General features: G+C 46.7%; 1 protein-coding gene across 7 annotated transcripts in view; it reads left to right on the forward strand.

The window, feature by feature from the left end:
- Window positions 1-13,102, forward strand: part of LOC138510254 (tight junction protein ZO-2-like) — a 1,104,514-nt gene that overhangs the window by 748,992 nt on the left and 342,420 nt on the right. For all 7 annotated transcript variants that reach the window (XM_069625778.1, XM_069625777.1, XM_069625773.1 and 4 more), the window contains one exon: window positions 1,498-1,648. In XM_069625778.1, coding sequence (XP_069481879.1) covers window positions 1,498-1,648 — 151 coding nt within the window. The remainder of the gene's footprint in view (window positions 1-1,497; window positions 1,649-13,102) is intronic.

The raw sequence follows: 13,102 nt of genomic DNA on the forward strand, positions 1-13,102 counted from the left end.
TTTGCTGACCGCCGCTCCTCATATACTCCTGCAGCGTCAGTTCCGTCCCTCTAACGTGGGCCGGAAATGAGGCCGCAGGGTCCCTTTTTCTGTGTCCCCTGCTCCCAATGTTGAGGAAGCGGGGGACACCCCTGCAACTGCCTTGGATCCGATAATACCGAACATGGGAAGTGGGGGATACCCCCGCAAACCCTGCTCTTCCTGTTTGGTATTTTCAGATCCAAATTGATAGAAAAAATTTGAACTAATGGTAGTGACCGAATTCGGTCAAATCTACCATTCGTTCAAATGTTTTGATCAATGTGGGTAATACCCGCAACACCGCTGTACACCAATACCTGGTGGGAGATGTTTAGGAGGCCACCCTAGTTTACTGGAACAGGGGTATCTTCTGGAGAAACCAGACCAATCTCAGGAGGCGTGAGAGTGATCGGAAGCCCACAATGAGTGCACACAATAAAACTCCACACATTACCCTTAGACAGATGTATATCAAAAATACATTTATTATAGGCCTTTATAACATTCCCTGGGTTGTCGTCAGCAGAGTGGCTACTTGAGCTGCACCATCAGCCTTCTTCAAGCTCTATTGCTTAAACACGAGTTCTAGGGGAGATGCCAGATTTGGACAGGCTGTCCTGCAAAACTTTTGCATCAGTTTAGATTGCTGCCTCATCCCAGATTCGTTCATAGTACTCACTCCTCTGCAGGTATGGAGGAAAGGGTTTGGGACATAGGAGTTGGAAACAGTTGCTCACCGTATTGACTACTAGATTCCTAGTCCATACTCTACTTCTTTCCATACACCCACCTTCCGTCCCCTGTAAATAGAATAGTTAGTTGCAGCCAAGTACTGATGGGTGGTGAAAGTGGCTGGAGTCATAGGGGCAAGCCCTTCTGTGTTCATACAATTTAAAGGGAAGGGATATTATTCAGTGCCAAAAGGCTCTGGTTCCGGCCCTCTGGGATGACTCCGATTGGTTTGGAGGAAAGGGGACCATGGACATAGGAGTACAGTTGTCACTGTGGTGAGTAATTGTTTCACAATTGGACAGTTTCCTAAATCCTCTTTGAATCCTAGGTCTACACAGTTAATATCCAAATTGAATAAATGAATGTGAAATATAAATAAATGTGTTTTGCACTGCATATATGGATACATTTGCAAAGGCATGTAAATTAATTTGAATGAGGATGCAAATAAGACTGTGACTAAACCCAACGCACAACATCATTTGGTCGATGTTTATCACAAGTGAAAACTATAATGGCGCCTGGATGCCCTCAGGCTTTGGCGCGGTACAAATGTAATGACATAACAACATGGGAGTATTTAATAGTTTTGGCACAATCATTTGTCTACTCCTCTCTTCCAATCTTGTCACTATGTAAATTGGATCAGGAGGATGCTGTGTAATTGACTTTTATATTTGTCATGGAAGGTATGCATCTTTATTTAAATGAATCATTACAATTATATGTCATGTTTTTCTGCAGTTCTAATACAAGGATGATGAGATTCAAAAAAGGAGACAGTGTTGGTCTGCGACTCACAGGTGGCAATGATGTTGGGATCTTTGTTGCTGGACTTCAGGAAGGCAGTGCTGCTGAGCTGGAGGGCCTGCAGGAAGGCGATCAGCTCCTCAAGGTAAGAATGTATCGTACATTTAATTATCCTTTGTAGTTTTCATTAAATGACATGATTATACATCTATATTTATATAAAAATGTATGAACAAGCAACTGCTCTTCCACCTTTAGATTTATTTGAGTCTATGTAACGAGTTTATTGCACCCAGGGAAAGGCGAGCAGGCAATCAGATGGCTGGCAACACAGGCTTAAACTTCCAGTGTCCACCTGCGTTCTCTCAGCCGTTTGCGCTCCTTCACAAAGTGCTGCCATTTGTTTCTGAGTACATTGCCCCAATTTCCGACTCCTCAACTCCCTACATTACCCCAGCCTCACTCCCTCCCCACCAACTTGCCTGCTGTCACAGGGCATCAGGCTCCAAGTGCCACGTGTAACGCTCACCTGATTCCCGTAGAGGCGCCGGTCTTGACTGGGCGTATACCGTATCTTCAAAGGTGATGTGTAACACACGGCTGGCTCTTTGGGCTGGACCTCTGTGCACTGTATGTCTGACTCGAAGGGTAAGATGTCTGCAGATAGAAAATATGGGATTAAGGAACTGGGTTATTGAATGTCTCTCTCTTCTTCCCTTTCTCTTCTCCTGTAGAACCCCAAAGGTTAACGCTCTCACCTTAGGTAAGTGAACGCCGTGCTCTCCATCTGCCTCGGGGCAGGGTGCTGTAACCAGTTTCTTCACTGGATAAGGGGAGCAGGCCTCTTGACTTCAGAGGACTGCTGTCCGTCGTTTACTGCACGAACGGTAAGTTTCGAGTAATTCTAATGTCTTTAAAGTCTTTAGTAATGATGTTTCTTGTTTTGCAGGGTTCCGGCGATGGCGGATGACGGGCTGAAGTGAGTTGAAGATGGAGCCCGTGTGATGAATAGAAGCGCCTGGAAGCACGTAAGTAAGCGCTTGTTGCCTGCTTCACGATGCGCTCTAACTGTCTTTTTATTTTGCAGGTACAAGTTCGGAGCGGCTGCAGGGTGCCGGAATACCCACTGGGTTAGATGTGGAAAGGAGTAATGGCACGTGAGTATTAAAGTTCCCCGATGTCTTTAAACGCACCTTGTTTTGTCTTTCAGATGCGGGATGCAGCGCCGAAGGCCTCCGGAGCGTGCGAAGAGTTGGTAAGCTTTTGTCTTTCAGATGCCGGAATGCAGTGTGAAGACCTCCGGAGCGCACGAAGAGTAGGTAAGCCTTTGTCTTTCAGATGCCGGAATGCAGCGCGAGGCGTTGGTGACAGCCGATGGACCAGGTAAGTGAAGAGCTGTCACTGAAGACCGTAATGCTAACCTGTTCTTTCTTGTCTTTATAGGTGTTGCTGAAGACTGGATTCAGGATGGTAAGCCTTTTTCCTTAGGTGCAGAAGACACGATGAGCGTTCTGCTGCAGAGGATGCAGAATAACGCAAAGCAAGATTCATCCATCGGGTGTGGTTTAAATAGCCTCCTGTAGTGCTTAGGTGTCTCCTTCCACAGCCACGCCTAGGTAAGAAAAGAGTTCCTGCTTTCCAGAAGAGTTCCAGTGTTCTGAATCTAGGGAGTGGCTCCTGCCCCATTCAACAGGAAAAGTAGTTCCAAACAGAAGAGGATCAGAGGCTCAACTGGCAGGCAAGTAAGCAGCATGGTCTGCTGCAGGTAAGTCCACCCAAGCATTATGAGCCCGGCGCTTCCAGCGCTGGGACTGGGCATATTTATGAGCCTGGTGCCACTGGCACCAGGACTGGGTCCAAAAGGTCCCAATTGGGACTGGTTGGCACTTGGAACCTGGGTTATGGATCTGCTTCCAAGGGAGTTGGGAAAACCCTGACCTTTTGGAAGCAGAGATCATGACACCACGCTCCATCGTTGTCCACCCCAGCCCACCATGTAAGTAGAACATGTGAAATATATGTGCAGCCCTTCACCTGCCTTTTTTTTTAAAAAAAACTCTATTTTAGCCAGCGAGAGCCTCAGGGTGCGAATCGCTCCACATTCTGGGGCATTAAGGGCCGGTAATGGCCCTAAACCCCCAGAGAGATCATCGATTTGCTAAGGCCTACCTATGTTCTGCTTGCCAGACTGTCTGTTACCTGCCCTGTACGCCTCTGAACGCTGCAGTGATTGCGATAATAGCATTTTCTTTAACATGTTGTGACGAATGATAGCATTCCTTCTCCCCAATGGGGAGACCCTTCCCAAGAAGCCAAGGAGGCGAGGCCACTGCCCGATAGTCCTCTGCCCGCCCCTAGGTGGTACTCAGCAAAAGGATCACATGGGGAGGGATTCCACCTTTGTGATTCAGGAAGGACATCATGGGGAGAGGAGAGGAGGGAATGTATCAAAAGCATGGTGCTTCATGGCCTCGTATGACCAGAGAACCTTGCTTGCACCTGCTCCCCGCCCTACTTTAAGTCCATTTCTTAGTGGGAATAAATTGGAACATAGGGCAGCAACTGGGCTTTTCAGATTACAAGATTTGATTATTTTTCATTAAAATCTCACTTCTGTCCGTGCACTGTAATTTGTGGTTTAGCCGCTGTGTGTCCTGTAGCAGACATGTTTCCTGCCCAAACATGACACGGATTGGAGTTCCTCAGTGTAGAACATCTTTGAAAGATGTTTGTGATGTGCATCATTCTTTTATTCAGCTCACTGTGTTTGTGGTATATGAAATGAGAGATTTTTCACCAGCTCTCACTTTTTGTAGACACATGTGATTCGTTCCCAACAGTTCACAAAGACCTAAGAGTGACTCTGAGCTCTCAGCTGCGCAAGATGTAGAATTTTGGATTTTGGTCGGAGTTCGCTGTTAGGCCTAAGAACTGCTCTTGCACAATGCAACATTATACCAGTGACATAAACACAACACTTTCTTTGAGACCATGATTGCCGGATGTCGCTGCACCTTCGGGGTTCCTGATTCCAGTGTCTGATCCATTCGGACTGATTCTCTTCACTTCCTTTAAGACAATGTCAACAAGCCAGTAGCACCGGTTTACTCTGATTTACGTGCTGCTCTGTCCTTTTTACCTATAGACAGGCTCAATCACTGGGGCCTGATGTATTTATAGCCGAACTAGGATGGATTTTCTTTTTGCTGCTTTCCTTCCATGGACTTCTATGGGGCACCCTTTCTCTTTCCTATTGTTTGCTTGCAGTGCTGACCTGGCTTTTTGGAGGTAAGTAAAGCTGTCCTTGCCTTGCTTTTTGCGCATTCGTATGGGGAAACTGATAATTCCCATAGACTATATCTCCCTTAGTTAATGACTTGTATTTTTAAAGCTGCACACCTCAACCTATGGTGAAATGCGGTTAGAATACTTTGTATCTTGTTCAGAGGAGAATTGCCTAGTATTTTGTGGTTGGACGGCCCTTGTGAGTGGGACCAAACTGATATGCAAATGGTTATTGTGTCTCTGTAACAGGTGCAGTGAGCTAAAACGTGGTAGTAGGCCCTCCTGAGTGGAAGAAATTCCAAAGAACATGGTGTTTAACTATGTTCTTCCTCAGTAGAGGGGCTCCCTCACTCTTGCTTAAGGTGGCATTGCGGTTGAACTTTTCTTTATTGTTGATCAAACAAAACACCTATACTGTCCCTAACTCTAAGATTCTTGCCCCTACTCTATACAGAAAACTATAAAGGATTGCTTGTCAGAATGTCTGCTACAAACAAGAGTGTTTCCGTCTAGAATCCTATGCCTACCCTGTCTGTACCACTACAAAAAGAACGCATGAATTCAACGAAGGTACACTCTGGCCTTGGCCCATAGCAACTGACTGATTGTTGGCTTCTGACCCCCACCCTTGTGTGCCTTTCTCAATATGGGCTCTTTGCCCCCATGTACGTACTGTCTAATTCAGTCCTATAAATGTCAGTTGTCTTTGTTCTCATGTGTAGGGCATCTGGCCTGTGTCCCTCCTCCCCCACTCCGACAGTTCTCTTTGTACTCTTTCTGCCAAGAAAGATCTCACTGTTCTTTCCCACTAGGGCCTGTGTTGTCCAACTCCAGGCCTTGAGGGACGAGATTGTGACGGGTTGTCAGGATATCTCTCATTAATATTAATGAGGAAAAAATGCACACATTTACATTGTATGCAAATTTATCTCATGAATGTTAATGAGGGGTATCCTGAAAACCCGACATGGATCCGGCCTCCAGGCCTAGAGTTGAACAACCCTTCGCTAGGCAGCTCTTGGTCCTTGTCCTACCTTGGGTTTCTGTTGCATTCACCCCGCCTTGGGGTATGGTTTCTGGGACCCTGCCTTGGGGCTCTGGTCTCTCACCCCACCTTGGGGTTTTGTTTGCCTCGCCCCGCCTTGGGGGCTCTGGTCCCGCACCTCGCCATGGGCTTTTGTTTTTCTTACCCCGCCTTGGCGTCTCAGGTCCCTTGCCCCACCTTGATGTTTTGTTCCCTCGCCCCGTCTTGGGGTTGCATTTCTCTTTCCCTGCCTTGCGGTCTCTTTGGGCCTCTCCTTTCCTCTACCGGTTCCCTGAAGACCCTGCGTATCTCTATTCCTTGGCCGGTGTTCCTCCAGAGAATCTGGGAGTTCGACCACCATTGCACCACCTCCTATGTTCCTTTCAGGTGTTGCGTATTAGGCAGAGCTTGTCCTCTACCCCCGAACTTCCTGCGGGACCCTGGTGCCAGCGTCTTGGTTTGGCAGTTCTCGGCTTCTTGGGAGGTAGGTACTCCACGTTGCCCCTCTGGGCCAGGCGTTTCTGGCTCCTGTAATGGCAGTGCTGTGAGCATTCCACGGCTTGGTCGTGGTCCTCTTTGCCACATCTGTCGTACTCACTTCATGCCTCACTTCGCAGGAGGTCCCCGCCCTTCTCTGGCTCTGCATGTTTGTCTTCTCTCCACCTACAATGCTGATTGGCTCTTTATCTCTCCCTCTGTTAGGGGGTTGGGGTCATAACAGCGTTCTTTCTTTCTAGGCGAGTAATGTGCACATAGAGGGTCAGAAGCCATACCAGCTAGTCTTACAGGAAGTTTTATTTAATCACACAAACTCCCATACAGCCAACAAAAATATTTTTATCTTGCGAAGAGGAAGGATTGCTGATCTTCCTTTCGGGGAATCTCCTATCCATAGAGGGAAAGTCACCCATAGTGGGACCCTGATAGTACTGTCCCCTAGAGGAGAGTGTTGGGCTTATCGGGCTCACCTCCTTAGTCCCTAAGGGGCTGGCGGTCTCCCCCTTGTGGAGAGTGGATGAATACCCTTTGGTTCTGGGTTAGCTTAATTGTCTGGCTTGCTCTGCCATGTGTTAAGGCCGTTTTTGTGCCACCCTCTGAGGATGCTACCACAACTAACCCTAGGGGAATTCTTAAACACCTGACACAGGGAAGCCAAACCTCTGGTTAAACGTGGGCAATATGGTCAGAGTGACCAGGGTTAACTCTCAGGTAGAGGTAGTACGTCGACAGAGATACAATTGGTCCACACACAGAAATCTAGAAAACACACAACCCGGATATACTGAATAATATATACTTTAATTCATACATATATTACTAGGAGTTCAAATAAGTACTGTGTCTGTATGTGGTGGGACTTTTGACAAGGGCAGTCACGTGGCATAAAATAACGGGGGGTGGAGAACCAGGATGCCATACAACCCAACAAACAGACAAGTACCTAGTAGCTTGTGTCCTAAAGGCACATTCCAACCTTAGTACTTGTAAAGCCCCTGGGCCTGGTGAGCAGCACCTTACACATATGCCAGGGTATGGGATTAAAAAGGGAAACAAAATGCTACCCTTCGGAAAAATAGATTTACAATTCCTAAGGCCTAAAACACAATTCCCCATCCATTTAGACCTCCTAGTGCTTCACAACAGGTTCGAATGCCCAGTTGCCCAGAACAATATATTAAAGCCAGAAAGGGTCGGAAACCATAGTGAACCTTGGCAAAAGGCTTTCAAGAATCCATGACATTTCAGTAACTGTTTAACTTCCTGATACATTTTGGAAACATATATTCATTGTTACTAATCAGTCTTTCATAACACGCTAAATACCAGAGACCAGTCTCTAAGTGCGGTACCAGGATTCAAACTTGCATTTCTCTGCGTTGTCTTGAAAGTATTTTGCCCCTGAGCTACTCTTCTAGCTTACTAGATGTAGTTAGTGTTTCCGGTGCTTTTGGGATGGCAGAAAAGAGAGGGATGATTTAAAAATGGCACATAAAATCACAGTAAGTACAGGAATGCTGATACTTGGGAATCCCTAGGGGACCCTGGAAAAATGTCCAGGGACATGCACATACCCCAGAGTTACTTTAAGGAGAGTTCCAGTGTCAGTTCAAAGTTCTGCAGGATATAATGGGAAAAGTTCAAGTGCCAGCCACTTTAAATGAGGCAAGTACAGTCCTATACCACAGGTGCAGGTGCTGCAAAGATCAACTCCAGGGAAGGCCACAGGAGACTGCAGGGAATGATTGCAAAATTCTGATGATGAACCCCAGGAGGAGATGTTACAGAACAAGACACCCCCAAATCACCCCCCTCCCCCACTCATTGCAAGTCAATGGGGGGGGGGGGGCACGGTTAGGACTCTCCTCCCAGGAATTCCTACCATGGCCCAAGGGGACAACCAACAGTGAATATTTGGAATAATCACCCTTCCTAGGACCTCAAGGGTAGGTACTGTGAGGGATCAGAAATGTGAGGCTTACAACAGTTTTTACTTTCTGCAAGTTTTGACATTTTATTTTAAACAAAAATATCAAACCCTATCTAAACCTACTCTACCAGGAGGTTCCCCATCTAGTCTAGGATCTAAGGGAAAACCTTCAAGCGTACACAAACTGGCCCTTACACTAAACAGAATAATCAATACAAATCAAAAACAACATACGTAAAAGATTTACCAAATAACCAGTGTCTTGTATGACTTCTACTTATCCTGGGTAGATCTTGCTCCCCCAGGAATGTCCCAAAGTCAATTTCTTCCAAGGAAAAGAAAAGTCTTGAATCAGATTGTGAAATGTTCCAAAGAAAACAAAAATCCACTGGGAACAGTTCCTTCTCCGTTTGATGAAAAGATTCCTTTTCCAAGATTCTACTACATTAATGATGTTCTGACAAAAGTATAGACAACCACAGTTCTACTGCTTCTGCTTCAACTTGAAAATTATAAAGTAGTTTTAGCAATTTCAAACAACTCTTCGACCTCTACAGGTTAGCACGGTAGTCTTCTTTCTTGTATGGTAAGGAAGGGCAGCTTCTATCTTTCCTTTCTGTCTTGCAGCTACCACAAAATCTTTCTTAGCTTTCCAGACTGTTTATTTCTCTTAACCTGAACAGTCTCTGCTCTAGAGATTAACAAATTAGTTATTTTAACAAGCACCCAGCTCCCTCCCCCAGCTTCATGTACACCTTCTTGTCTCAGTAGCTGTAATGTCATTCTTTCATCCTTGGATATCCTTGTCACCTTATATCAGAGGACTCTGGGTTTACAACAGCTTCAAAGACTTTATAACAACGTGCTTCAGCTCTTAATTGGGCTTGTTTCACCTGGAAAGGGTTTTGTCTACTGGCTCGGATAATGCATGTTCTTGTCGTGACTTCAGCAACTTCTTCGACTGCTAGATAATTGTTCAAGATGTTACAAGAAGTTAGTTTCCCTGTAGAAACAAATTTCGGTACATGCGATTTCATTTTGATGACAAACTTTCACCTGAATGTTTGCGTTCCCCCTTATTCTGGCAGCGTTCTGCTTTAAAAGGAATCTGGAAACAGTCTCATATGCGCAACCTTTCTTTGATGTTAGATAGGCTTGTAACATTGGGTGAAAGTCAGCGTCTACTTGATAAAGGTTTATCAGTAATGTTCTCCTTAATAGGAGGCACACAACCGTTCGGCAACAATTAAAATCTAACAATGGGGAAAAAGAAAAGCGTTCTCTTCACGCAGGCACTTTGACTTTGATGAAATAAGCGTGTGATACAATTCCCTTGTTAGAGTGGCTTCCCACGACTGCGAACAACTTCTTTCTTCATATGTCAGCATCAATTTAGCTGGTTACAGTTACCTGCAAGGTACTCCTGATGATTTGGAGTACTAAGCTTCATTCACCGGCTCCACAATCACAGCGGTTGCAGTCTGCTTCTACTTCCGACTTGATTTCTTCTGCTCCTACTACTACTGGCAATCTTGGGACCCACACCCCTCTGCAGCACGGGTGTCTCAGATCCGGCCACGATAATGGATAGTCTTCCCTTCTCCCGCTTCCCTCTGCTTGCTTCTGCACATGGCCCTCGGGTGGATGCACAACATCAGACCTGCATTCACAATAATTAGGCGTACCTAGAAAGACTGCCAATTCCTCCCAGTCTCTTTCAATGCTGCCACAGCCAAACCGAGTGTGTGAGCGCAGGACCAACTCGGAGCCGGCAGGTGAAATCTGCTCTCTCTGCTCCAGCGTCCCGTCTGTGGTCACACTTCCTAGTGAACTGTCAGCCTTGTGATCTCCTTCTGCTACTACTGCTGACCTTTCAGCTCCTCCTTCAGCTTCTTTCTCCTGCTCCTTCCTGGGGCAGCCTTTTATGCCCCTCAGGTGGGTTAATTTGCTTCAGGTACAAGCCCTTAGAGCTAATTGCCTGACCCTGCCAAAAGCTAAATGGTCTGCCTGCCTGTTCTTGACTCCTACATGCCTATCCAGCATTGTCTGCGTCAGTCCCTGAGGGACTCTGGGACATGTAGTCCATTTTTAGAGAAATTCAGTTTTCTTCTGTAAAATGACAAAAGATCAGAAAGGGAAAGTTAAAAAGGTGTACCTTTCTGTCTTTCTGGTCTAATTCCCCTCCTCCCCCCTACCCCCCTCAGACCCCTCAAATGCGATCCTCCCACAGTAAACCACCCCCCAGGGTCGGGATCAGAGTATGCCTGCCTTTCCCTGGCCACATGAGAAGTGTCCCAGACCAGGTTCCTGGGGTGAATCCTGTCGGATTCTCCACAGTACTCAAGTTGGTGGATTGAGCGGAAACTTTTCCAGTGACCCCAAGCAGCCTGGCAAGTAAATGGCTCTTCTCTGCCAGTGTGGTTCTCGGGATCCAGTTCCAAAGGCTTGGCACCCTAAAGCAACGATGATCCCAGCAACATAGGAGATTAACAGAGGCTCTTCTTAGGACATCTAACTTCAATCCATAAACGAAAGATCCCGTGAAGAAGGAAATCCTAAACTGGTGGCTCCCAGCAGCAGGGCGACCAACAAATGGCAGCAGCTCAACTGCAAACTGTCCCAGGATGGGCACAATGGCTGGTAGCATCCTCAGGCATCCCAAACTGAGGATCTCGCACAGTGATGAACTTGCAACACACTGCTGGACTCCTGATGCAACCCAGAGCCAAACGGAAGATCCTGGTGGTAAACGGCAGTATGCAGCAGGAAAACTGTGAGCTATTGCTAAGTGAGGGCTTTAAAAAGAGCGGGATCGGTTGGGACAACTTCTTCTGCAGACCTGAAACCTCAATTTCTCAGGAACACAGCAGCAAGAGAATGAGTTCGGGTCAGGACAGAACCTAAAGCCAGCCAGCCAATCACGTAAAAGGGGCTAAGGTCAGATGGCTAACCATACTGGTTGGTCATTGAGACTGCCACTCAGCCAAAGCCCTCTACATGGAGTGAGAGGGCAAGTCCTGGGACCTAAACTAGCCTAAACCAGTTGGAATCAATATGGAGGCTGTCCTGATGGGCTCACAAAGAGCCCACATGGTCAGAATGGCCATTTTGAGCCTACGTCATGGTCACCTATACAAAGAAGCCCTAGAAAACGGGAGCATGATTTTTAAAAAAGTGGACACCAGAAGCTACCAAAAAACTGCATTGGGCTACCATCTGGTAAAATGGCTTCCACCCTTTGTGAAGCCAAAATTACAGCACGCCTATTACCAACTTATTCCCTAAAACCAAATTAAAATCCAAAATCATTCACCCTAGGACAGGAATCTAATGCATGAGAAGAAACCTGGGACTGGGCACTGTGGTGAATCAAGGCTTTTCATTGATTCACCAAGATGACCCATCGCTGAATCCCTCTGTGGCGAAGGGAGGGGAGTGCCTGGTAAAGCTGTCAACGTCCAGCAAGACGTGCTGCTACATGGAGAGGAAAGTAAACTGATCAGATGCAAGAAAAAGGCTTCAGCCTCCCTCACCACTGAATAACAATACAGCTGAAATAGCACAGTGGTTGAATGGTTGCCTCTCATGTAGCAGGCCCGTGTTCAATTCCCCATTAAGGACAGTGGGTAAATGGAGTCTAAATTACTGGAATAACACCTACAACACCACAAAGGCATGGGGAAATAATCTTGTTCCCCTCTCTTTGAGTAGCTTCTCTCTCTCTCTCTCTCTCTCTCTCTCTCTCTCTCTCTCTCTCTCTCTCTCTCTCTCTCTTTCTCTCTCTCTTTCTCGCTTTTGAGATCTCTTGACTCTTGTTCCCCTCTGTCGGGGTATCCTCACTTTCACTCTCTTAGGTTATCAAAGGGGATGATTGTCTTATGTGACTCCTTCACACTGAGCTCACCCCTTCTCAATTTTTTCCCTCCAGGAGTAGTCGGGCTGCCCACAATCCATTCTTTACTGGGGACTTAAGGTTGCCTTGGCCTAGCCCCTTCCACAGGCAAGCGCAGCCTGCCGTTCTTCCAGCTCGTCTGGGCCCCTGGATCAGAGGGGTGGAGGCCTCTTCTCTCCCTCTGGGTTCAGATGGGCTCTCAGGATTCCCTCTTAAGCATAGCAGGGTATCTACCAGGCACAATGCAGCCTTCCTTCCCCTGCATCAGGCTTCTTCTCAACTGCTTTCCAACTGCCCAATAGGGGATGACCTAACCATGGGGTATATGATGTAAGCACTACTTCCACCAATGGTGAAGCCGGACAGGTCAGCCAATCAGTAGTTGGCCATGGAAGAGAAAACACTGAATAAAAGGAGAGCCACTTCAGTTGCACGTTGTCTCATCTGCGGGCTGGTTCCCTGTCTCGCTGGTTAAGGGAAAGCAGTAGAGAAGAAGCCTGAAGCAGGGAAAGGAAGGCTTCCTTGTTCCTGGTAGCTACCCTACTGTGCTGAAGTGGAGAAGCAGCCAAAAGGTGATAGTTGGCAGTCCACAAAACAGCAAATAAATAATATATATGTGAGTGGCTCTCATTTCATGGAACGGGCTATGCCGTCCAAAGTAGACCTACAAATGTAAGCTGGTGGCAGACCCCTGACCCTTGTTGGATCCAAGATCCTCATGTTGCCTTCTTTGACCAGGACAAGTTAACTGCAGTCAAGTGTGAGAAGGGTAGAGAATTATAGAGAAGGCATAGAAGTTGGATTGAATTCAGCAAGTGGTCTGTAAGGCACATTTGCCCAAATCCCAGTAGAACACTAACAACTGGATATAGTAGGGACAGTTAAGAAGTCTCTGAGGGAGTTAGTGAGAAAAGGTGTTTGGTCTTTAGGTCTTGTGTCTAGTCAAAGGCAGACCTGGACAGTAGGGTTC

Source organism: Ambystoma mexicanum, chromosome 6p (assembly GCF_040938575.1).
Source record: "Ambystoma mexicanum isolate Mex_15411 chromosome 6p, UKY_AmexF1_1, whole genome shotgun sequence".
NCBI lineage: Eukaryota > Metazoa > Chordata > Amphibia > Caudata > Ambystomatidae > Ambystoma > Ambystoma mexicanum.